The sequence below is a fragment of the Adiantum capillus-veneris genome, chromosome 24, assembly GCF_014529385.1.
Source record: "Adiantum capillus-veneris isolate H3 chromosome 24, ASM1452938v2, whole genome shotgun sequence".
NCBI lineage: Eukaryota > Viridiplantae > Streptophyta > Polypodiopsida > Polypodiales > Pteridaceae > Adiantum > Adiantum capillus-veneris.
In genome coordinates this window covers 46,223,086-46,249,088 of record NC_140954.1, presented here as the reverse complement: position 1 = coordinate 46,249,088, position 26,003 = coordinate 46,223,086, and the positions used below count along the sequence as shown (strand labels likewise).

Genomic DNA, 26,003 nt, shown 5'->3' with positions numbered 1-26,003 from the left:
AGCATATGTGCTATTACCATCAGGATGAGTTGTAAGACTCGGAAATACATGCTCTTACTGGAGAGCCTTCCACATCAGCGGGCACACTCACCAGCATGTGGGCAGAGATTGTACACACACTTCAAAATAAGTGGGATACTTAAAGAGACTCTCCTAGAACAGCAGAGGAACGCTGTCATGCCTTTTTGAGGTGCTGCTCTAGCCTCTCGCACATCTAGGTTTTTAACCCTTTTGTTCAGGGCAGGATTTCATGGCACTACTCCCTCCGTGGTTCTCATCTTACATGCCACCTTGATGTAGACAGTGTTTGTACATACCACCTCTGTTTTCTACAGTTTCATGAGGACAGGCTCTTGAGGCATTTACAGGAGCACTGTGTATTGAGGCATCCCCAGGAGTGCTTTGTACACATGCACAAGCACACCCACCCCCCCCACACACAGAAGCTCAGTAGTCTTGCTCACTCACACTTACTTTCGCTCACTCTACAACTCACGCGCTCATTCACAGGTTGTAATCATTCAGTGATTCTGTTGTCATGCTTGCAGGTGTATAGTTGTTAGTATGTTGGTCTCTTACCTTTGGTGGTGGTTTCTTCAGGTGATTCACTACCTAGAGACGCTAAGGCCTTATCAATTACTGGCCCAGATGATTTGCACTTCTTTTGCTTCTATCTCAGATATCCTTTATCAAACTGACATTGGCAAACCAAAAGTTCTCCAGGTGGAAATTGATCAACTATTTTCTACCATTGTTTCCATATTAAAACCTTTACGAGAGACCAATTTATCAGGTAATGGTGTTTCATCATGCCTCTTGGTGATTTCTGCTATTGATATGAGAGCCTCAAAGTTCTTTCAAAATATACAAAATAGTGTTCACTGTCAGCTTTCTCAGAAAAGTATGTGGGGCAGTTTTTTAGTCCTCAAAAGTATTATGTAACTTTAAGTCTCATAATACCTTTTTTCGCTCGAAATAGATAAGGACGTCACTGAAAATATGGAGGATTGGCGCACCGACATCATGGAGTTATGTTTATTGCTGGAGAAAAGTGAAAAACATGTCATAATGGCAGCATCATTTTATCAAAAGCTTCCTGATGCCCATAGGTTGTTCTCCAACCTTCTCAGTAACTACATCAATCTTGAAAAACAAAGGAACCTGGTTCAAGAGGTGAGTAGCAATATCATTGAACCATTTATTTATTTTTATTATTGCTTTGTGTGCTTTGAAGTGTATGGGACTCGCTGACACTCAAAGCACTTAAATGGGGGAATGGTTTTCCCCTTTCAAATGTCTTCATGGAATGCTAGCGGGTGAGGGCCATGTTCCATCAAGCAAGAAGCACACATATACATTTTCCATGCCATATGAGTTAAGGTTTACCAAAGCGTCAATCTGCGGGGCTCTTTGATCTATCCAAGAAGTCAAAATGAAGATCTGACTCTGATTGTTAAAGAAGAGCCCTAGCAACTGTAGCAGGGCTACAGTCACTTAACAGGACAGGCAGTTGGACAGTTAGCTACAGTTGGTCTGGTTCACACTGGACGGACCCTTTGGGCTGGGAGTGACACGTGGTAGGGTACCTACGGTGGTCTAGTGGACATCGTGGCCAGGTCACCACCACCACTCAGTTTGGAGATAGACTTAGCTGGCTGGACATTTATGGGCCGTTGGTGGCTCTTATGGTTGTACATATGAGTAGTCGTGTTTTGGGGGCAGTTCTATCTTATCTTGCACGTAGTCGTCTAGAGGAAGTCTTACACAGAGCACTGCTTCACCATCCCTGCACATCTGAGCCTCGACACCCCATTTGTACCTGTGAGTCCTGGGCTGGAGCGGAGTGTGCTGCCACGCCAGAGTCTGTACATGGTTCTTTGAGCTAGTCGAGTCCACATGTTCTGGTCCAGTGTTGTGTCTCCGTTGTTATCCATTGTTTTTGTGTTGTTATCCGTTGTTTCTGTGTTTCATTCTGTTTGAGAGAGTTTTCATTTGTTTGAGTGAGATTGTCACGCACATTGCACTAAGGGGCACCCACACTGTAGAGAGCACGACACATTATCCGCGCTATAGGTGCTCTCATTTTGGCGATCACGGTGGGACCTCAACTGAAGTCTCACTCTGTTGAGTAGCTGGTTTCTTCGCTTCGCCTGTGCAGTCTAAGTCTCTCGCCTTGCTGGTCTGGTCCCCTCTCGCCCTGGTCCAACTTGCCCTCGTCTCTGGTCTAGACCCCCTCGACCCTGGTCTAGCTGGTCTAGTCACTTGTCTGGTCTAGACCCTGGTCTAGTCCTCCTCGTCCCTGGTCCAGCTGGTCTAGACACTCGTCTGGTCTAGTAGAGTCTAGAACAATCTCTAGACCAGTCTTCAGCCAGTTCAAGGTTTTCTTGCCCAAAGCTTGGTTGGTTTGGAGGTCACTGCATGACACATACAAGGAGGTGAGTTGAGCGTCAAAGCCCACTACTGAGCCCTCTGAAGTACTATCACAGAAGACGACCTTTGACACCGTGTAGAAATCCTTCAACCTCATCACCTATACCTCCACATATCACATCACCCATTCCTTCATCAGGTTCCCCATCTTCCCGATCACCTTCTCCAGAAAAGCTCTCACCAGTTCCTTCGTCATCAGGTTCCCCATCTTCGCGATCACCTTCTCCAGAAAAGCTCTCTCCTATTCTTCTACAGCAAGCTATTGTGCAACAGACTCAGCAAGGAATCATGGAGCCACTAGCTAGTGTTTTGGCCAAGGTGAACATCAAGTTCCCTACCTTCAAAGGGTTGTCTTCAGAAGATGCTGACGACCATGCAAGAAGATTTGTATCTCTCTGTAGGGGACGTGGGCTGAACAGAGAAGATGCTTACTTGGTACTATTTCCATCCACCCTGGATGGCCTAGCAGATAACTGGTACAGCCAATTTGCAGAGAACCATTTTGCAACTTGGGCAGCCTTAAGACAGCAGTTCTGTGCAGCTTTCAGGCCTGGTGACTACCAGGAGAAGGTGTTGGATGAGTTGGCCAACATGGTGCTCAAACCTGAGGAGACTTTTGCGGAGCTTATGACGAAAACTAAGTCGCTGGTGGCCAAGCTTCCCCAACAACCCGGTGAATTCATGGTTAAAAAGTGGGTGGAGAAGGCGCTTCCCAAAACTTCTCAGCAAAAACTCCGAGAGAGTCTCCGACCCGACGCCACTCTCGACGAGTTCATCGCAGCTGCTATTAGAATAGAGGGAGCTAGGAAGCTCTTCAACAACTCTCCTCAAATAGATACTCCCTTTGTGTTCTCGGAAGGTAGTCCTACTGATCCTTTAACTTCTTTACGTAGGGAACTGGAAGCCCTAAAGCTACAACGAGCTCTTCAAGAGGAGAGGTCCTTCTCTCTTAGACAAGAGAAGCCTACACATAATGAGGCATTGGAACAGATTAAGCGCGAGTTAGAAGAGCTCAAGTGTCAGCAAGAGACTAAGGCTATGGTTTGGTGTAGCTCATGCCGCTCTCCAGGGCACCCACCACAGGAATGCCCCCTTCGGTTTTACTGCCACTTCTGTGAAAAAGCTGGACATGAGGATAAGGATTGTTACTACCTCAAGGGATTGCGTTAAATACAACAAAATCCTGGTCCTTCTCTCCAACAAGGGCTAGCACCTGCATCCAACATGGTCTCACCCTACGGCCATCAAAACCAGTTGCCTCCTCTGCTGACAACACCCCCTATGCAGCAAGGTATGCACAACAACTTTGCACCCCACAGTTTTTATCATGCCAGTACTCCCTCAGTTCCCCAAAGTTTCTACACCTCAACCTCAAATTCAATGCAGCAACCACCTCGTCCCCTGTTTCGTCCTTCCAATCGGCCCATACTCTGCTACAGTTGCGGAGAATATGGGCATTATCAGAGCAAGTGTCCTTTACCCGAGGGGTCCCCTCCTTGTCGTCATTGCCCTGATTCGAAGGATCACTACAGTAAAGATTGTCCCAAGCAAAGGGCATCCACGTCTTCAGGCTCGACTCAGAACCAACCCGAATTCACCTTTCCGAAGATAAATTTGATTACTGTGAACACCGTGCCTCAACCTTCACCTGCTACTCATGTGGTTAAGCCTCTACAAGTGGAGGATCCTGCTGGTGTCCTTACTCGGGCACAAAGAGCAGCTCTTGGTCTCAGTCTACCCACAGGTCCACCTCTCCAGTCTCCACTTCCTCACTCTAGTCTACCTGACCCAAAGGACAAGTCCTTCCCAATTGCTCAGAGCAGACCAACTTCCTTGTTATCTGACATTGATGGAGCCTTCTTAGAAGCAGTGGCTGACTTGGAACAGATTAAGGTCACAAAAGGAGCCCAGTTCGAAGGCGCCAAGCCCACAGCAGAAGCCAACTTGAAAAATACTTTTCAGCAGGTGTCACTATACGACATGCTAAGTCTCGATGAAACACTTAGAAGTGACACCCTGTCAGTCATTTAGTCTCTGTACCCGGGGGCTGGGCCTAGTGGCGGGCACCTCCCTGTACAGCCCTCAGAGATTTCCTATCCATCTGCTCCCCTCACCGATTATAAAAGTCCTCGCCTCACTGTATCTATTCTTGGGCACCAGCTATCCGGCGTCATCGTTGATGGAGGATCTGGAATCAATTTGATGCCCGAATTCACTATGATGGCCTTAGGTCTAAAGCCTACCCGACCTGCTCCTTTCACTGTTACATTGGCTGATCAGAGAACAGTCTACCCAGTAGGCATAGTCGACAAGGTGCCTCTGAAGGTACAAGATTTCACTATTAACTTGGATTTTGTGGTAGTTAATCTTCCCCTGGTAGAGGGAGGTTATCCCTTGCTGATTGGTAGGCCATGGCTGCGACATACGAAAGCACTTCACGACTGGGGAACCGACGCCATGTGGATACATACTCCTGGCTCTGCAATGCAACAAATTCGTCTCGAAGGAGGTATGGATCCGGTCGTTCAGCATAGCTCTTTGTCAGTAGAGTCCAACCCTGAGTTGGAGCAGCCGGTCCCTCCCGATGGGTCCGATGAAGACTTACTGCAGTGGTTAGAAGCCACCTCTTCGATGCAAAGCTATGTAGTCTCTCTTCAACCTTTGCCAACAGATTCACCCTCTCCCCCTGATCGTACATCTGAAGCTACACCTGAGACCAAGAATCCCAGTCAGCCAAGTGAGCCAGAACCAAGTGGACCAGTCTCAAGTGAGTCAGAACCAAGTGGACTAGTCTCTGGTGCCCATCCTTCGGAGGGTCCCTTGATGGAAACCGTCGGCCTGGGTGAGCCTATAACCCACCATAGAAGGGGAAAAAAGTCTCCCTTGCAAGAGTTGGCCAACACACCAGCTCCCTCCTTAGCCTCCACTCCATCTGACTCTCCACCCATGCCGGAGCACTTTGAGGTATCTGAGGATTTACCATTTGCAGAGCTTCCATCATGTTGGTTGCAGGAAGAGTATGCTGATTTCAACATTTATCAGACGCCAGCTCATAATGTCCAAAGGCTAACACAGGCGGCACAGTCTTCTCCACATGACGCAGCCTCGACCACTGCACCGCCTGACCCAGTCAGAGAGGTCAACCTAGGCGGCCGTGACAACCATCAGCCCATCTTATTAGCCACTTGGTTATGGGATCACCCCGCTCTACTCGACCTGGTAATCTCCTTCGTGCGCTCTTTCAAAGATGTGTTTGCCTGGTCTTACCACGATTTAGAAGGAATCCCTGCAGAGCTAGGAGTCCACACAATTCCTCTGGTTGAGGGGGCTAAGCCGGTCAGAGGACGGGCTTACAAACTGAATCCCAAGTATGCAGAAGCAGTCAAAATCGAGTTGGAAAAAATGCAAGAAGCAGGTATTATTGTACCAGTAGAGCACTCAGAATGGTTGTCTCCTATGGTTATTGCCCCAAAGAAGCAGTCCAACAAAATTCGAGTTTGTGTCGACTATCGGGCTCTGAATAAGGTCACAATCCCGGATGGATTTCCGACACCTTTTACTGAGAGAGTCCTCGAAGATGTCGCTGGCCATGTACTGTATAGTTTTATGGACGGGTTCAGCGGCTACAATCAGTTAGGAATACATCCTGACGACCAAATCAAAACAGCTTTTGTGACTCCCTGGGGTATTTTCATCTACACTAGAATGTCTTTTGGGCTTAAAAATGCACCGCCTTCTTTCAATCGCATAGTATATCTCATCTTTTGTCCTCTGCTTACTGATCACCTTCGCATATTCATGGATGACTTTTCCACCTTCTCGGGTGCTCAATGTTCGACCCCAGTAGAAAATCTAAAGGAGCATCTTGCTGAGCTCTCTGCAGTCTTCCTCAGGTGCAGAGAGGCACGTTTGAAGCTCAATCCGAACAAATGTCATTTTTTGGTCACAGAGGGCACACTGTTGGGCCATGTGGTGTCTGCTCAAGGTTTGGCACCGGACCCAGAGAAGATAGTGGCCATCTTGAAGTTACCTCCTCCCATAAATCCCAAAGGTGTTCAGAGCTTTGTGGGCCACACCGGCTATCATCGCAGGTTTATACGTGTGTATGCACAGGTGGCTCAACCATTGACCCGGCTCACCAGTGCTGCTGTTCCCTTCCGGTGGTCAACACCTGAGGCCGAAGCATTTGCATACCTCAAAAAACGTCTCACTGAAGCGCCTATTCTAGTTGCCCCGGATTGGGCCCTACCTTTTCATGTGCATACAGATGCCAGTCTGCTGGCTGTGGGTGCTGTGCTGACTCAGCCTAGCAAAGAGTTCAACTTGGATCGCCCTGTACATTATGCAAGTCGCCTGCTCACCAAAGCAGAGCGAAACTATAGCACCACAGAGAGGAAAGGATTGGCTATAGTGTATGCTCTACACAAATTTCGTCACTACTTGCTAGGGGTCCACTTCATAGTTATCACTGATCACCATGCCTTGCGCTATCTGCTTAATAAGCCACAGGTTGCAGGTCGAGTATGGCGATGGCTCCTCCTATTCCAGGTGTTTGATTTTCAAGTGGTACTCCGTCCTGGTAAGCATCATGTAATGGCTGACCACCTCTCTCGCATTTACACAGGTGAAGAAGCTACCGGGATTGCGGATGACTTTCCAGATAGCAGCAGTCTTTTTAAAATAGATACAACACCGGAATGGTACGGCGAGGTCCTACATTTTCTATCTACTGGGCTGTACCCAGAGAGAGCATCCCCACTGCAAAAGAGGAGATTGCTGTTGAAGTCCAGGCCTTTCACTCTGATTGGGGGCCAGCTCTACAAAGCGGGACCAGATGGTGTTCTGAAGCGTTGTGTCTCGCCTCATGAGGTGGAGCATATTCTGGAGGATGCCCACAATGGTCGCACCGGTGGCCATTACCCTGGTCACATCATTGCTCAGAAGATTCTACAGAGTGGTCTTTGGTGGCCCTACATTTTTAAGGATGCAATAGCATATTCTAAGGTTTGTGATGTGTGCCAGAGATGTGGGCCGAAGCCGAGTAAGCAATCCAACCGTCCTTTGCAGGTCTCGATGGCGTGGCTACCTTATGAGAGATGGGGTTTGGACTTTGTGGGACCAATATATCCCCCAGCTCAACCAGGTAATCGCAAATATCTGCTAGTGGCTACAGACTATGCAACAAAGTGGGCAGAGGTACTAGCGACAGTAGATTGCACTGGCAATACAGTGGCCAAATTTTTATATGAAAATATTTTATGCAGATTTGGATGTCCCTTAGAGATCACCAGTGATAGAGGCAGTCATTTTGTCAATGACATGATCTCAAATTTGCTGGCCAATTACAAGATTTTTCATTGCAAGTCGTGCTCTTATTACCCTAGAACCAATGGACAGGGCGAGAGCACCAACAAGGTTCTGATCGCCCTACTGAGGAAAGCATGTCATCTCCATCCAGCATCGTGGGCTCAGGTTGTGCACGGCACTCTTTGGGCATACCGCACATCTTTCAAAGCAACAACGAATCAAACGCCTTTTCAACTCGCTTTCGGTTTGGAAGCTATAGCTCCATTTGAGTTCAACTCCGGTTCCCTTAGGGTGGGCAGTCTGCGTGCAAGTTGGGGCATGGAATCTGCCTCTATCTCCCGTCTCACCTTATTGGATGAAAGCCGCCTTTTAGCTTCTTGTGCTCTGCAAGCGGAACAACTTGGTCGCAAAGCGTGGCATGATCGCCACCTCAGAAAGCCAAAAATAACGCAAGGCACATTGGTGCTACTCTATCAGGCAAAATATTTGAAAAAAGCAAAGAAGCTGGTTCCAACTTGGCAAGGGCCCTTTAGAGTACAGGAGGTTTTGCCACAGGGGACTGTCCAGTTAGTCACTTTGGAAGGCGTTCCTTTGCCACTGGTAAATGGCTCCAGAATCAAGTGCTATTACTCCTCTGAGTAAAGGGTCTGCAACTATCCCACCATCTATAGGTTCTATGTCCCATCTCTCTCCTCCCCACTATCTTTCCATCAGAACGGGTGTTTTGTTACTGTCTCAGTTATGCTCTCCTCACGACTAGCTTTCCACCAGAATGGATGCTCTGTTACTGTCTCAATTTCTGCTATGTCTGTAAGTTTCCGCTTTTCCCTAAGATATCTTTCTCCACTAAGTCCTGGTAATTGGATATTATCGGGAACTTCTACAATCCAGTCACTCCTCTAATTGTTTCTATTCTCAGTGTTATTTGCGGTTAAGTATTAAGGTCCTTCCAGTTAAGCTTTCAGGCAAGCTTCTCGTCGGAGTGGTTTTGTTTAGTTTGACAAGTGGAATCTGCTTGGGGACTCTTGGGGACTCTGCTTAGATGGCAATTGGGATAATGAACAAGGTGTAATCAAGGACTTGACTTGATGAGACTCCCAATGCCATACTGTCTATGGGAAGAATATGGCAGAGTTTATGTCAAAGAACTTTGATTCCAATAGCAGAAAAAACCTTTGGTGCCATTAAACTTTCAGCTTTGCTGTAGGAACCTTAATCTCCTAATGAGTCAAAATTTCCCTCCCTTTTATCTGCTCGAGATTTGTAGCTGCTCAAAAATTAGCACTTTGTACCTTCTCTTTGCTTCTGCTATCACTTTTATCACTTTGTACCGAGTGTGATCGTTGCGCCCTACCTATCCCAACCCCAAACCCCTCGTCCCTAACCTCTCCACAAACACACTCACCCCTACTCTATACCAACCCCTCGCCCCTACCCTCCCTTAATTCCCTCGCCCTTACCTGCCCTCAACCCCCTAGCCCCTACCCACTATCTCCCCCCTCGCCCCTATCCACTTATTCCCCCTCGCCCTTACCTACCCTCAACCCCCTCGCCCCTATCCACTATTTTCCCCCTCGCCCATACCCACTCTCTCCCCCCTCGCCCCTATCCACTTATTTCCCTCACCCTCATCACCCTCACCCATACCTACTCTCTCCCCCCTCGCCCCGATCCACTTATTCCCCCTCGCCCTTACCTACCCTCAACCCCCTCGCCCCTATCCACTATTTTCCCCCTCGCCCATACCCACTCTCTCCCCCCTCGCCCCTATCCACTATTTTCCCCCTCGCTCCTACCCACCCTCAACCCCCTCGCCCATACCCACTCTCTCCCCCCTCGCCCTTATCCTCTAAATATCCCTCGACCCTACCTTCCTTACTCCCTCGCCCCTATCCTATACGCATCCCCTCGCCCTTAACCTACCTAAACCCCTCGCCCAATTCCGCCTGCATCCATCGATTAGCAATCAGAACCCATCGTTTTCAATCCATCGCGTGCTTTAAAACAGCCATAGCTTTTTTAACTCATCATCAGCTGCCTCCATCACTTTGAAAGGACAAGCTATTCGTTTCTTGCGTATTCAAGCTTTTTCAGAGTTAGCACTGCACACTGCAGATTGACACAACCAGGAATTCTCTTTACAATGGCTGGAACAAGCAAGCAAGTAAGGAAAAAAAAAGCTCTCTCTCCAGAGAGGCCAACTGAGACATCCCAAAGTTCTACAGAGGTAGAGGATGTGGACACATCCAGCCATGGCCTCACTGATGTGTCCTCCACTGATCATAGTGATGAAAATTACAAGGAGTCCGAATCAAGCTCTACTTCCGACTCCGAGTCTTCGAGCAACGAGGAAGAGGAAGAGGATGAAGAAGAAGAAGCTGTAAAGAACCAAAAGAAGAGAAAAGCCATCATGCAGGTACTGGGTCATCCAATTCCTTGGCCTCCTTCTTCCAAGACCCAAACCAAGTTCACATTGAACTTCCATCTGCAGCAGCCTCATCCGTCGCTTCGAGAAGTCCTATCAAAAGACCAGCTACACAAGCTAGGATTGTCAGCATTAGGAGACATCGATCTGCCTTCGGATATTCCCATGGATATGGTGCATGCACTCCTCAAGTTTTTTCCCAAAGTCAGAGGACACCCACTGACTGCTACACGAATAGGTAACGCCTTGGGGATGACAACTTTTCCTGCAGTGAAACCGGCTACGCGCACCTATTCCCAACTTTCGAAAGATGCGACAATCGAGGCATGCAAAGAACTACTCAGTACGAATCATGCTGGCTATGCAAGGAATAAACAGCTCTGGTCCATTTTCAAGTATTACTTTTTGGTCAGAGATCCTAAAGTCGGCAAGGGCAAGGGCAAGGCCAGATGTGACGTGCCTACTATATTCTCGCACTGCGAAGGCCTATACTGCCTCATCCACACCATCCCATGTGGCTTTCATCAAATTTTATTTACCTCTTTACAGTCTCGGGCTAAAAGATTCAGAGCTCAGGTGCAATCTGTGCAATCTAGCTTTCAATGCTTCGCAGCTCCGATGTTGGCCTGGGTAATTAATATACCTGTTAGTCCTATGGATGTGGATGCGGCGATGCAGCGTAAAAGCTCTAAGGGAAAAGGGAAAGATATTGAACAAACAAAGGATCTATCTGAAAAGCCAAAGAAAAAGAGGGCAAAGGTAGTGAAGGACACAGTAGCATCTTTAGTATCCCTACCAGTCTCCGAAAGCCAACAGCTTCGAGTGAAGCAACCAGTTCGACGTTCCTCGCATACGGTCACTACTGATTCGATGGAAAGTTCAGGTGGTCCAGATCACACTGCATGTCACAGCTGTGACTTCTACAGTGTGTGTTCCTCTCTCTACTGCTGCTATTTTTACACCTACCACAATGACTAGCTCCCATGTCCTAGTGGCGATTGCTTCTTCTCCTATGCCTAGTCTTGCGGCAACCACTCCTACCATCTCTACTTCGACAGAGAGGCATGCGCCTAGTCCAGAGAGGCATGCTCCTAGTCCACCGCGAGCAGTGCCACTTGTCACACGAGTCCCACCAGCAGTCCCACCAGCTGTACCACTCTCCAGCTCTCTTCACCTTGACACTATTACAGGACCTTCTACAGGATCGGACTCTACATCATTTTTTCGGCTATCGGAGGATATATTGCAGGAGTCTAGGCAAGCCATTGCCACCATTGAGCTGGGAGCAGACCGTTTAGCAGCCACACACCAGCGTCACGCAGCTATGGAGGGAGCTCTGAAGGTTGCTGAGAGCGCCATCGCGGATAGGGATGCCACTATTTTCGCACTCCAGGAGGCCCTGAAGTTAAAGTCTCAAGTGATTAGTGACCTTCAGAATCAACTACAAGGATTTAGAGAATTGCTGTTACAGGAAAATAGGGCAACGCAGCCTACAATGATGGGTATGGGATATGGGTGGATTGGAGTAGGTACACCAGTGCAGCATGCAGCAACGGATCCTTCTCAACAGTTTATGGGACTTTACTCACAGACTCCAGTTCCCGTTCAGTACTACAACCAACAACAATAGTATCCTCCTCCTTAGGGGTTTCAGTCTTCACCATTGCATCAGATGCAAAATATGACTTGTTGTGATGGAGTTGCTGGAGCACATTGGCATGGCTGTGTTACTCGACGTCCTCAGTACACTACAAGACAGGTGCTACCATCGGCTCAGCAGCAGGTGGCTGGTCATTTCTCAGGAAACACACTTACTGACAGGAGAGCTCGCATATAGCAAGGCCCCACAATCGATTTGATGGCCCCACCTCCAGAGGCTGATCCTTCGGATACAGCAGTGGCCACCACTCTATCTCTTGGATGACAGATCCAGGAACTCACCATTGTACATACTAGTAGTTTTCTTTCACAGTTTCAGTCTTCCTCTCACCGAGACGGTGAGCGGTCTTGTGGCGGGCAACCTGTAGCAGGGCTACAGTCACTTCACAGGACAGGCAGTTGGACAGTTAGCTACAGTTGGTCTGGTTCACACTGGACGGACCCTTTGGGCTGGGAGTGACACGTGGTAGGGTACCTACGGTGGTCTAGTGGACATCGTGGCCAGGTCACCACCACCACTCAGTTTGGAGATAGACTTAGCTGGCTGGACATTTATGGGCCGTTGGTGGCTCTTATGGTTGTACATATGAGTAGTCGTGTTTTGGGGGCAGTTCTATCTTATCTTGCACGTAGTCGTCTAGAGGAAGTCTTACACAGAGCACTGCTTCACCATCCCTGCACATCTGAGCCTTGACACCCCATTTGTACCTGTGAGTCCTGGGCTGGAGCGGAGTGTGCTGCCACGCCAGAGTCTGTACATGGTTCTATGAGCTAGTCGAGTCCACATGTTCTGGTCCACTGTTGTGTCTCTGTTGTTATCCATTGTTTCTGTGTTGTTATCCGTTGTTTCTGTGTTTCATTCTGTTTGAGAGAGTTTTCATTTGTTTGAGTGAGATTGTCACGCACATTGCACTGAGGGGCACCCACACTGTAGAGAGCATGACACATTATCCGCGCTACATCAACATGAACACTAAGCGAAAGAGCAAGGGAGACTTGTTTCTTTCAAGAGGTTTTCCTTGTGCATGAAAATCTTCAATAGGCAGTACAAGCCATCAAGGGAGAATTGAAAATGAAATGTTTATCAACGTCTGCAAAAGGCCTAAAAGACCTATGAGACAAACCAGTTACATCATAATCAGATGTGTCAAGTGTCCAATACAAAAGTTAATGTAACTAGTGTAAAAATCAGAACAATGAACTAAAAAGGAGAAGCCAGCTTGAAGAAGAATAGTCGAAGTCCGATTGAATGTAGCAATCATCACATGAACTCTCTCATGGGCTTTGCATCGTGGTATCAATCTCCTCTGTAAAAAACCTCGTAGGAATTGCTCTATGCCTCTAGATAATGGCCTAGAAATGCCCATGGTAGACACTACATTGGCGCCGTCTCCGAGGACGACGTGGGGGTGAAGATCTACTAATCTCCATAACTTTGGCCAAGAGAGTCCCATGTGATGAGGAGTGCTATGTTTTGTGGTCTGCCACGTGAGGAGTGCTGCTTTGGAAGAAATCTGTCAGTGACCTCTGGGTGGGCCCTCGCTTAGAGCATGTCCTCGTGTGTAGTAGAGACGCCGTCTCTATCTCCGTAGCTCGAGCAAGAAAAGCTCAAGGCATCTCTGATCAACATAATCCATCACCCTAGACAGAGGTCCGAAGCCATCTCTGAAGCTCCAGCAAGAAAAGCTCAAGGCATCTCTGATCAACATAATCCATCACCCTAGACAGAGGTCCGAAGCCATCTCTGAAGATACAAGGAAATCATTCGCAGATCTCATAATACATTGGGCGCTGGCATAAATAGTCCTCCTCTGTCTCTGGTTGTAAGTCACATAGCTTGCATGTCCTCTCCTCCAAAGGTGTTGAAATGTATCTATCTGCAATTGATGGGAGGAGGTACGAAGCTGACCTATTGCACATCGAAGGCCATGCGAGAGGTGTGAATCCATGTATCTCGGTCGTACAATGAAGCCATCCTCAGTAGTGTTAAGAAAATATTCTTTGTAAAAAGCCATTTTCTCTCCCAACTCGGGGGGGCTCAACCATGTCCTCTTTGTATCAATCTGTGCAAGATCCTGCCTGACTATCCTGCTTATCTCCGAGCGAGTCAATACAAACGATGGTGCGTCCTGAAAGAGTGGCAGTCTATCCATTGTGAAGCCGTCAGCTGAAACCAAGCTCACATCTGTGCATATCAAATCTGGAGTCTCTTCCCATAGCTAGTTGGCGAGATGAATCGAGAGCCAGTCTAGCATAACGATGGCATGGGAGATCCCACAAGCCATGTAAATAGGTTACTAATCTAGTAAGCGCCTCAATCAGCAATCTCATGCGGTTCCGTGGCCTTACATTGGATCAACTTGGAGATCATAGTGACGAGAGGTTTGTCCATCACTCTCCACCCATTAGATGTTCCACCAGACTTCATGTGATGATCGAGACTAGGTCCCCAAATCTATACCCTATACAATAATGTGGATATCACATAGGGTATCAAAAACAACCATAACTTAGCGGAGGGCTCTTGAAATTGTACCAACGAGCACATGTGCTCCAAGCGTGCAAGGGATGCATACCCTCGTGTAAGTCTAGACGTTTTTGTCTCTCTCATAGAGAAAGGTCCTCTAAACACAATTCCGAGGTATGTCTAGTTTTGTGTAACCTCTACCACCTCCTTTCCATAAAGAAAAGTTGGTCATGATGCCCTTACCCATTGAGGAGCGGTGTTAAAAATCATCACCTTGGTTTTGCTAAGATTCACAGACAAATCCCAATCATCTGCATATCTCTGCAGTGTATCCAACTAACTTTGCAGTCCTTGTGGAGATTCAACAAATAAGCACAAGATCATCCGCATATAGCAACAAAGGTATCCACGTGCTTGATAGTTGTGCACCCCATCTCCATCTTTTTCAATATAGCTCATCAATGTACATACCAAGTAGAGAAGGAGAGAGTGGACAACCGTGTTTCAATCCAATGGTAGAATCAACAATCTCTGAAAGGCCTTTTGATGTATGCACTCTACCTGTGCGTGTTTCATAAAGTGCAAGGATACCCCATGTAATCTCACTTGGAACCCTTAGATCACACAATTTGCGCATCAATCTCGCTCTAGGCATTGTGTCAAATGGTTTGCGAAAATCGACGAAGCAACAGTAAATATGCCGCCCATATCACTACCCTCCTCAACGGTAGCTCAAAGAGTAAATATACGAGAGTCCTCTTCTAAATCCTACGTGCCCACATGCTCTTACACCTCGCTCTGCCCAACGACTAAGCTCGTTCTCAAGCACAGAAGCATAAAGCTTTGCCAATGTGTAACATATTATGATGATACAATATAGGGTCCCCAACTTTAAATATTGGCACAATGATGTTGGTGCTCCAACTTTCCGGGAAGCCTTCACAAACAAGTTACAACTTTATTAAACATGTGGGCTAGTAAAGGTGCCAAGGAACCCTACGCATGATGCAAATGTTCTGCAACCAATCCACCATGATCATATGATCTGCTTGTATGTAGGCGATAGCATCGTCTATCATACACTTAGTGAAGACCGAGCAAGCTTGAGGATGAGGCCCTGATGGCAATTGTAGGGGAGGTTGATCCGGCATTGTATATAAGCTAGTCGCATACTATCCCCCAATTATTTGTAGAATTAATGGGTGTGGGTGCTCGTTGCTCTAGAAAGACTCTCCATGCCTCTCTAGAGTCCTAGCTCAAGAAAAGCTCATATAGCTCTTGCTCAAGTCGGACCACAAAGCATCTCTTCTTTGACCTCACAAGACGTCGAAAGATAATCTTTTTTTTTTTCGGAAAAAGATCCTTCTATTAGTTAATGAAACTGCCCATGGAGCTACAACCTCCTCTACAAGAGAGGACTACAACAATCATGCTGGGGAGACTCTCCCAATGAAAAAACAACATATGTACAATGAGGCTAAATCAAGGGATGGGAGAAGGGAAGAGCCACACAGGTGGACGGTAGTGCCATCTGAGCACACCCTGGACCATGGTGAAAAATGGCCCAGGACGCCAAAGTCGAAGGAAAGCCTCTCTGCGCTCCCTCATGCGGTCGGAATTGCCCTGGAGTATCTCGAATTGTCCTTTGAGAGTATGGACCAGCTCAAGCCAGAGGTCCTGAACAGTCTCTACTGGTGGTACAGGGCGAGCCTCGAAGATGCGGAAGCAACGGGCCCGCCCGATGAACTAGAGTGTCAGGCCACTGATGAGCTCCCAACACACCTCTCTCTCACTGCACCACTCCTGTGGAGTAAGCTCTGTGGCAGGCTTGAGTGTAGGTCACCCCCCTTGCATCACTATCATCCTACCGGTGGATGATAGCTCAAATTGAAGTACCGGGCCCGTGAGAGTGGACCAAGCAGCTGGCCCCCAAGTGTACTGCCGAACCGTGGAAAGAGCGGGCATCAGTCGAAGAACACGCAGCCATACCTACTGTGCCAAGGGAAAGTCCCAAAGACAGTGACACTGACTCTCCACAAGATGGTCACAAGCTGTGCATGCGGACGAGAGACCACTATGCACAAGCCAGCAACTGCTGTAGCTCTGTGTGTGACCAGCCACTGAAACAAAGTGACTCGCCTCGGCAATCTCGAGTCCCACAACCTCTCCCAAAAAGCTGCCAAGAACTAGGCTGTGAGACCCTCCTCCTGCCAATGAGGTGCTATAGCAGGGGCGAGCCTCTCTTTGTGCTGCCAGTCTGTGACGTCCCAGTCGAACAGTGTACTGAAAGAAAGGGACACCTGGGTGGTTTGCAGAAGAGACGGGGTCCCTCCAAAGCCACTCTCCAGGATCCCACTGTACTCGTGCCAGTGGACAACACTCCCAAGCCCACAGTCTCCAATGTCCAGTCTCAAGAGCAGCTAGGTCAGGATCGATGACACAAGTCCTCCCACAGATGGCCACCACTCGAATCCTCTGAAAACAGCACTCTGCCACCTGCGGGGCCTCTACTGCAACTCGCTGTAAGCGTCCCTCACCCTGTCGCTCGAAAAACAGGGAAGGAACAGTCTCTGAGCAAGCCCAAACAGAGATGACAACCTCCAATCGTGTGAAGGCTCCCATCCATCTGGGCGCTGCTGATTGGAGAGGCGTGAACCACTCAGCTGGTACTGCCTCTAAGATGTCCTCGCACATGCTCTGCACCCCTCTCATGCCCTGTAGCTGAAAGCCTTGTAGCTCCTTTGACAGGCCTGAAAACTGTAACCAGTCACCTAAAGAGCGTGCTCGACCCGCTGCCATGGAACCCCAGGAAACATGAGGCCGACTACCAACCAAGTGACCTCTCTAAGTGCAAACCATGGGGTTCCAAACAAGGGGCTGTCGCAAGCGCTCCTCCGTGCAAGCAGGCTTACGCTGCTCCAAGCCTCGCCGCAGGTGCTCCCAAGATCGAAGCAACCCCACAGCGAAGCGATCCTCCAGTCTCCTGCTGAAACCAACTCTGCGCATTTGTGTGAAGATCCATCTGGTCGAAGGTTGCCAGGGGCCTCCTGCCGGAGGCACCCTAGCATGAAGCCGCTGTAACAAGAAATCCTTCCGGGGCTTCTCACCTGGAAGAAGACCACGGACGATGAACTTCCCCAGAAGGGCTCTGCTTTGTTTTGTTGGGTCTATGATCCCTAGCCCTCCCTGTGAACAAGGAAGAGTGATGACCTGCCAAGCCACTTTGGCCCGGGCTGTCAGTGAGTCTCGCCCTGACCAAAGGAAATTCTTGATCAGCCGCTCTACCTGTCTGATACAAGAACTCGAGAAGATCCAGCAACAAGTGATGTACCACATAGTAGCCAATAACACTTGGTTGGCCACTACAACTCTGCTAGCCAAAGAAAGTCGTGTGGAACTCCAATGTAACAACTTCCTCCTAATAGACAGGAGGAGGGGAGAAATCTACTGCTTGGGAGACAAGTCCAAACCAACCGGACAACCCAAGTACCGAACTGTAGTCCCTGGGGGAATCCATGTGAAACCCTCACTTGGCATCCAATCGGGCACAGGAGCACTACTAACCGAGAAAGCCACTGTCTTTCTCCAGTTGATCAGTGCGCCAGATGCACAACAAAAGGTCTCAAGAGCCTGCTCACACCTGTGAAGGTTGGCCTCCTCGCCATCCAAGTACAAGGCTGAGTCGTCAGCAAACTCAGCGTCCAGTAGCTCATCCCCCCGAATAGGGAGTGCTAAGCCCCGTAAACCAACCTGCTGCGACACCAAAAACCTGCTCATCGCCTCAGCATAGAACAGAAAGAGGAAGGGGGCAAGAGGGCAGCCCTGTCTGACCGAATGTGTGAGCATGAAATGATTACCTCTACCTCCTGACAAAAGTACCTGAGTGTGTGCCCTTCTGTACAAAGCTGACACCCCTCTGATCCAAGCATCTGAGAAGCCCATCCTACATAGAGTGCACTCGAGAAAGTCCCAGTCAACTCTATCATAGGCCTTCTCAAAATCGAGAAGAAGAATCACCAGATCCTCACCACGGAGCCGCGCTAAGGTAGAAGCCTCTTAAAAAGTAAAGATGTTGTCAAGGATACTGTGCTCCTTGACAAAACCTGTCTGAGTCCTATGTATAAGGCTCTCTAGAAGTGGCTGGATCCTCAAACTCGAAGCCTTGGCAAGAATTTTGTAGGCTGATTTGAGGATGGTGATGGGGAGCCAAGGAGCCACCCTCCTTGGGAATGAGGTAGATCAGACCCTCACTCAAGCTGTCAGGCATCTCTCCTGTGTGCAAGATGTATTGGAAAGCACTACAAAGATCGGGGCAAGCAAGTCCCAGTATTCCAAGAAAAAGAAAAAACTGGGAGTCAAGCCATCCTCACCTGGACAGCTACCACAGGGGAGTGCACTAAGAGCCGTGTGCAACTCCTCAAGCTAAAGTGGCAGCTCAAGTGGCAGCTCAAGCCTCTGACGCATCTCCTCAGTCACAAGGCAAGGTGTCTGTGCCCACACCTGCTCCCTGCATGCATCCTGACGCTCTGACTGAGGCTCTGTTGACGGTAAAAGTCTGTAGCAACTGCACGCATGTGCTCTCGCTTAGAAGCAACTGACCCATCGGGCCTCCTCAACTGATTGACCTTGGCATGCGCATGCCGAGGTCTCATTGCCTCGAAGAAAGCACGAGTCACTCTGTCACCCAGCCGTGTCCACTGAGATGCCTGTCGATGGAAAGCAAACTCATGGCGCCGCTCCTCTTTGCTAACAACCTCTTGGCGAGCCTGCTATAACTGCTCCTCCAACCAAGGATTGTCTGGATGCTTCCTCTGCAAGGAAGCAACGCCCCGTCTGAGACGTTGCTCCTCCTCTCTCGCTGCAGCGAGGCGAGCCAAAGACTCCTAGAGAAAGAAACGACTAATCTGAGCTAGTCCTGAGGTCACTCTGTCAGGAGGAGAATCCTGCATGTCCAAGCTCTTGGTTCATAGAGCCTCTACTTGCTCTCTGAGTGCAGAGTCTAACAAGACCCTCTTAGGGATGCGTAGCATCGTGCTCCCCCTCCTCTGTCTGTCTGCCACTATGAGGATCACTGGTGAATGGTCCGAGAAGGAAGTCCCTGCCAGGATGCCAACTGTCCCACCCAAGTCACTGAAATGGTCACTAGTGTAGAAGAGATCTATCCGCGATAGATTCACTCCTCCCACTCAGCGGTCCGAACGAGAGAAGGCCAGGCTGTTTGGTGACCTCACAAAACCAGAGTGCTACCACACATCCGAGACCCTCAGAGTCATACAAAACCTCTCCCAAGCTGCCAACTCAACTCCGTGCACAATAGCATGGCTACCACCAATCCTCTCAGAAGGATCCTCCAACATGTTGAAGTCACTCTCTATACACCATTGTTCTACTTGCGGCAGAGACTCAACAATCTGTGACCAAAACTCTCCTCGTGCACTCGCCACATTGGGCGCATAGCTCACAAGGCAACTGATCCACTGAGCCTTGCCTGGCACAATAATCCCTCTGCCCACAATGGATTGACAAAGAATCAGCAATAGTCATACATACCCCACCTTGGATGCCTCTAGGTCTAAAAGCAGCTGACCAAAAAGTAGCATATCGTCCACGCAAGAGCTGACCACAACGTCTAATGCGGCTCTCACACAGGTGATGCTCCTGTAGCATAAGGATATCAATCTCTCCTCCCACAAGGCAACGTTAAAGCTCCTAACGCAGTCGGCCCCTCTGACGCTCAAACTGGGGCCCACCAAGTCCCTGCACGTTCCATGAGACGATCCTCACGGGGAGCGAGAGAGAACAGATGTTGCCGCAACAGCTAAACGTGCTATCTTCGAGGTTGGCTTGGATGGGGAGTAATCCGCATTGGAGCGTCCTCTAGATAGGCGTGACTGCAACGAATGCCTGGCCCAAGCCCAAGTAGATCGAGCCGGACGTAAAGCAACCTCCTATGTCCGGGAGTCCTCATGAATGGGTACATAGCATGGCAAGCACTGCGTATTAGCAAAGAAGTGAACCACAATGTGTCTACATCTTGCTGTATCTGGAGGGGTCACAGCAAACTTGGCCAATGGCCACAAAATTTGAAGCATGTCTTTGACTCTTAGGTCTTCCATGTGGTGAGAGAACTCTAGGGCCTTTGTATGCAACCACTCCAACACTGAGTCGAGAGTCCACTCAGTCTGGTCCCTGCCGCAAAGGGGAAAAGAGAAGCCAACCGCTGAGTCCAAGGCCTCTATCCCCCTAGCTGCAAGGAATAGAACATGAACCCTGAAGCAGGCTGCCTCATGGTCTGTTGAGGGGTCGTCGAGAAAACGAGTAAGGTCGTAGTCAAAGAAGTCCCATCGGCGTCGAATGTCGAAGCTCATCAGACCACGAGGGACTGTTGCAAAGAGAGACGTTTGTACTTATAGAGGGGGTCGCAAGAAAGACTGTCTCTCTCTCGCCAAGCGACTCATGGCAAAGGCGCTGCGAAGAGATCTCCTAGCAGTCGGAGATAGCCCTGCCCCCTAGGTCTACTGTGGAACTGGAGCGGGAGGGGGGGGTGAAGGAGCAGGGGGAAGAGGGGGGGAAGAGGGGCGTGGGGGAATGGCAGAGGTAGAGGGACGAGGGGGAGAGGCGGCAGAGGGGGGGGGGGGGATGATGAGGAGGAGGGGAACTCTGGGGGAGGAGGGGCTCTCGAGAGTGAAGCTGAGGTGGGGGCTGCAGCAAGGACCTCATCCTGCTCAAGAGGACCGAAACGGTTCCCCATGGGAACCCACGGCTACTAGGCAGGCGCCTGAGGACCACTCTGAGTGCCAGGCTGTCGCTATGGCCCTTGCCGTCGTCGACCACGAACCTGCTGCCATCCCTCCTCTGCTGGAGCCCCAGGCTCGGAAGGTGGCTCTGCATGTGTGAGCGCTCTGTGTCTCTGTCTGTGGCTGCTGGCCAGCCCTTGGAGGCTGGGGCTGAGTCTACGGTGTAGGTCGACGCCTCCTCCATGGACAGACCTTCGCAAGATGGCCCATCTGTGGACAACTGAAGCATTGGTTCGGGAGGCCCGAATACTCCATGCTCTGTCGAAACCAACCCCCACTCACCCGAGGCAGAAGAATGACCTTCAAGAGAGTGTGAGTGTCCCTGACTAGAACGCGAACTGAGGGAATGCCGGCCGCCTTGGCAGCTACTGAGGATGCCGTGCGAGGTGTCTCCAGGACAGTCCCAATCGCTGAGCCTATCATGGACAAAAGTGGTAGGTACTCCCTCCGTAAACCAGGAAAGCAGACGAAGACAGTGGGGGGGCCAGTGGGGGCTGAGGGCGGGCGGGCGGGCAAGCAGGGAGGCAGCCAGCAGGACGGGGCAGCGCGGAGGGGATAGGGCGAGGGAGCGGCGCAGGGCAGGGCTGGAGCGAGGGGGAAGGAGCACGGGGGCGGGGGGGGGGGGGGGGGGGGGCAGCCCAGAGGCAACGTAGGGGGAGGGGGCGGGACAGCAGTAGCGAGCGCTCAGCTTGTGGGAGTTGGTTGTCAAAAGATAATCTTTGATTTGTCGATGTGTTGTAACATGTGCTACTACCTCTCTTTGTAGTCTAGCCCTTGTATGGCGACACTTGTTGTTATACCAACTATTCCGAGGCCCAGTGCTTAAGGTCTCTCCCAACATTGCCATAGTGGAGAAAAGCAATTTCTACTACTGCATGCAAAGCATCTTCAAACTGCCTTGTAAGACCTGTCAAAGGTACTGTTATGAGCGCGTCTCAAGCTAGAAGAGAGCGAGAGGAGGCGCTCACAATATACAAGAGCTTGAAACTTGATCATGCCTTAAATCTTTATTACAAGACTGAATACTTGATTAAAAGGACTTGATTACATAACTCGCATTACAATGCTAGAGTACAAGACAAGACTTCATTACAAGAACAAGATTCAAACACAATACAAGAACTAGAAGAGGGCTTACCTCACAGGAACCTCACAATTGTGTTTGCAAGACTGAGAGGCTTGTAGCCCAAGATGGAGGTTAGATGCAGGGTCCCATGTTTGTTCGCTAGCATGATCATATTTTAAATGTACAAGGTATTGAAGTCTTCCACGAGAGATCTTGGAGTCAAGGATTTGTTCAACTTCAATTTCTTTACCACCATCCATCTCTACGGGCAACGGTGGTTGTGAGCATCTCCGAGGAATCTGACACTAATAACAAGGCTCCAAGAGTGAAACATGGAAGATTGGATGGATCTTCATTGAATGTGGTAAGTGGAGACGGTATGTGATTGGATTCACTTGGCAAATTATCTTGAATGGTCCAAGTCTTTGATAGTCCAGCTTTTGGGAAGGGTGAGATGAACGTATATCGTGGCAGAGAAGCCACACTTGGTCCCCAATCTCGTATGGTGGATGTTGCATTCGGTGTTCGTCCGCACTACCTTTATACCTCTGTTGAGCTTTTTTGATATTCATTGTCAATTCTTTATGAATGCTCTATAGATGTGTGCTTAAATTTGTGGCAGCCGGATCCAGATTCTTCACTCGATGATTCATGTGGACATCCATCCTTTGGTGCTAACCGTGTGGCCCTCGATTTGAGACAATGTCATTTGAAAGTCCATGATAGCGTTAGGAAGATGTTTTCCGTTCCTTCTCCAGTGATTGACTTGGTTGCTAGGATGAAATGTGTCATCCTTCTGAGTCTATTAATAACCACTAGAATTGAATCATAGCCCTGAGAAGGGGGTATATCTCTAATGAAATCCATCAAAATAGATGACCATAGTTTACTAGGGATGGGCAAGGGCTGAAGTAATCCATTTGGGCGATGACGTGGAGCCTTGGCCCTATTGCAATTGTCACATGTGTGTGTATATTCTTTGGCAAGCTTCCACATTTGAAGCCACCAAAACTCGCGTGTGATAAGCTCAATTGTCTTTACTCCAATATGGCTTGTTATTGGGGAATCATGTCTCTCTTGTAGTATTTGTAATCTTAGCTCTTGTGATGGTATATATAGAAGTCCCCTATAATAATATAATCCATCAACTTCTTCAAAGTCCTGTAAAGTGCTTCTTTCCCCTTGTTGGAGTTTGAGATTGATAGTGGTTCATTGCAAATTTGTTTCTTCAGCTTGTCAAGGAAGGTACAGTCCTTTGGGGCCATAGTAGTCACTGCAAAAAGCTTGAGTTTTTCTAGCCTCAAAGGTACTGACTCTTATTGATCGTAGGCGGGGTGTCTCCCTTCTTAGGTGCAAGATAGGATCTTCGTGATGAAGCATCTAATTTCCCTTGTTTATTGCCAGGCTGGTAGCAAATGACAAAGTCAAATCTAGATAAGAAGCTACTCCATCTAGCTTGATGGTGATTAAGGGCTTCAGAGGTCATGAAGTACTCCAAGTTCTATCTGTGTATACCGTGACTTTGTGGGGTGCTCCTTCAATAAGATGTCACCACATCCCAAAAGACTTACAATAGCCAACACAGCTCATGGATTTCATAATTAGTTTCAACTCCTGAGAATTTGAAAAGCAACAGAATGCTCTCGACCATCATCGCCGATTTGGGATAATACAGCTCGAAGTGAAAAATTTCAGGCATCTGTCTCCAAGAAGAATGGTTTTGTTGGATCTAAATGCATCAAAACTGATGCCATTGTGAAGGCCTTAAGTGCTAGAAATGTTTGTTCTGTTTCTAAATTCCACACAAACTTATCTTTCCGAGTTAAGCTTGTTAGAGGAGCAACAATCTTGGAGTAGTCTTTGATAAAGACCCAAGGGGAGTTTCTCACTAGAGAATGGTCTTAACCTTCTTTGGATCCATTGAAATTCCATTCTCAGAGACAGGATAGCCCAAAAACTCTTACCTTTGTTTGGTGGAACAAAACATTTCTCTAATTTTGAATACAAGACTGTCTCTCATAGGTTTTAAAGAACAATACGGAACATGATTGTTCTTGATTTTTGAAATATATCAAAATATCATCTAGGTGTATTATAACAAAGTCATCTAGATACTCACGAAAAATATCATTCATAAGTGCTAAAAGAATGTTGTAGTATTTATAAGTCCAAATGGCATGACAACATACTCAAAGTGGCCAAACTTGGTTCGGAAGACCGTCTTCAATTCATCTCCTTTATTCGGTGAATACGTTAGCTTTTCCAAGCCGCTCGAGGAGTTCAGGAATTAATGGTAGAGGGTAGCGATTCTTGACTGTAATCTTGTTCAAGCCTTTGTTTAGGCATCCCATGAAGCCTAAAAATGTGTGATATACCAAATGATCAGTCTGAATTATCTTCTTAACTGGCACGAAGTGAAATTCATAGGCATACTTTCCCATGGTCGATCTAGAATAGGTAAAGGTTGGTAGGAATCGTGTTACTTTGTCTTATGGAGGATTGTTAGAATATCCTGAAACTGTCTCCCCACTTTTTACTCTATGAAAGATCTCACCAACACCAAGATTTGAACCATACTGCCCTTGCATCTCATCAAAGTCTGGAAAAACAGGAAATATCTTTCAAAGGTTGTATACTAGTGGGTGGAGCTGGATGTCATTGTTGGATGGACCTTTTTATTATATCCCTACTCATCTCAGCCTTCTGTAATTTTTGCATTTGCATGAGAGCTAGGACAATATCCATTCATTACTTTGGTATCTATTTGATTCCGATTGGTGGGCATACATCATGATGCTGTGCACACGTTTATTTGATAAGCATTTTGGTCTTTAGAAGTACATAAATCTTTTTTTCACTCTCTCGCCTCCCTTCTGATGTGATGTGCCACGACGGAAACTGCCTGCATTTCTATATCTTTTTCAACCTCATGCTTCTACATGTAAATCTGTGATACATTTCCCAGGTCAAACTTCTACATGCAGTGAGTGCATCAGAACGAGTAAGCATTGCTAATCTATTTCCACCGGTGAGTCTAAGCCTGATGCAAAGAAGAAGCTTGAGGATGGGAAATTTTCTTAATGGCCATGAGCCTGTTTCAAGGGAGATCATCTTTTCACATTTTGATCACTACTCTGAGGGACAGAGGGAAAGATATAGGATGGATGGATCAAATCAGTGGGAGAACATATTGTCCCACCGGATGTATATTCAGGGCTCTGCCAATGATCTTCAAGTAGCTTATTCAGTTGTATCAAATGACTAAAATGTAATGACAGGGAGCAAACTTGTAGGTAGATTAAGTCTTGGTTTTTAATGTGAACCTGCTCTACTGACATTCAATTTAATGAGCCATGCAAGTAATGACCTTTCATATGATGCAAGGTTGGATCGGATACTCCTACTTTTGGATATTAGCAATGGTTTCGGACTAGTCTGTACTTGTATGACTTATTAAGGAATTTTGGGCCACAAATAAGAGCCCATAACCACCTTAACATTGCAGTAGAGATGCAGAAGGCACAAAATAAATGTAATGTAAATCAACAAAACAATGAATTATGATACTGGCCGATTACATTAAATTATATTACAATAAAGACAGAATAATATCACATACCTCCATACTGCCTACAGTGTTTGCTCGGGGAACTACATGTTTAGTTTGGATGGAGAATCAATGGCGAGAGTTAGTGTCCATTTTCTTTGGTTTTTTTCACTGCTATTATTATTAGAGTTAACACAGAAAAATCTTGTTTGGACTTTACATACTTTTTCTTGGAGAGTTCCATATTGCATACTGTACCGCACTTATCGTACATAGTGTATACATGGGCATACCTTGTTATGATG

General features: G+C 48.0%; 1 protein-coding gene across 3 annotated transcripts in view; it reads left to right on the top strand.

Annotated features, from left to right (window-relative positions):
- The window catches only part of LOC147426311 (Rab3 GTPase-activating protein catalytic protein), a 161,017-nt gene extending 135,282 nt beyond the window's left edge, over nucleotides 1–25,735 (top strand). For 2 of the 3 annotated variants that reach the window (XM_086499136.1, XM_086499135.1), the window contains exons 19-21: nucleotides 601–793; nucleotides 980–1,173; nucleotides 25,117–25,735. In XM_086499136.1, coding sequence (XP_086355262.1) covers nucleotides 601–793; nucleotides 980–1,173; nucleotides 25,117–25,416 — 687 coding nt within the window. In that variant the 3' untranslated portion in view covers nucleotides 25,417–25,735. Of the gene's footprint in view, nucleotides 1–600; nucleotides 794–979; nucleotides 1,174–23,383; nucleotides 23,458–23,555; nucleotides 24,127–25,116 lie in introns of those variants that run through there. The other variant, XM_086499137.1, reaches the window with a different exon arrangement.
- Nucleotides 25,736–26,003: the final 268 nt, after the last annotated feature.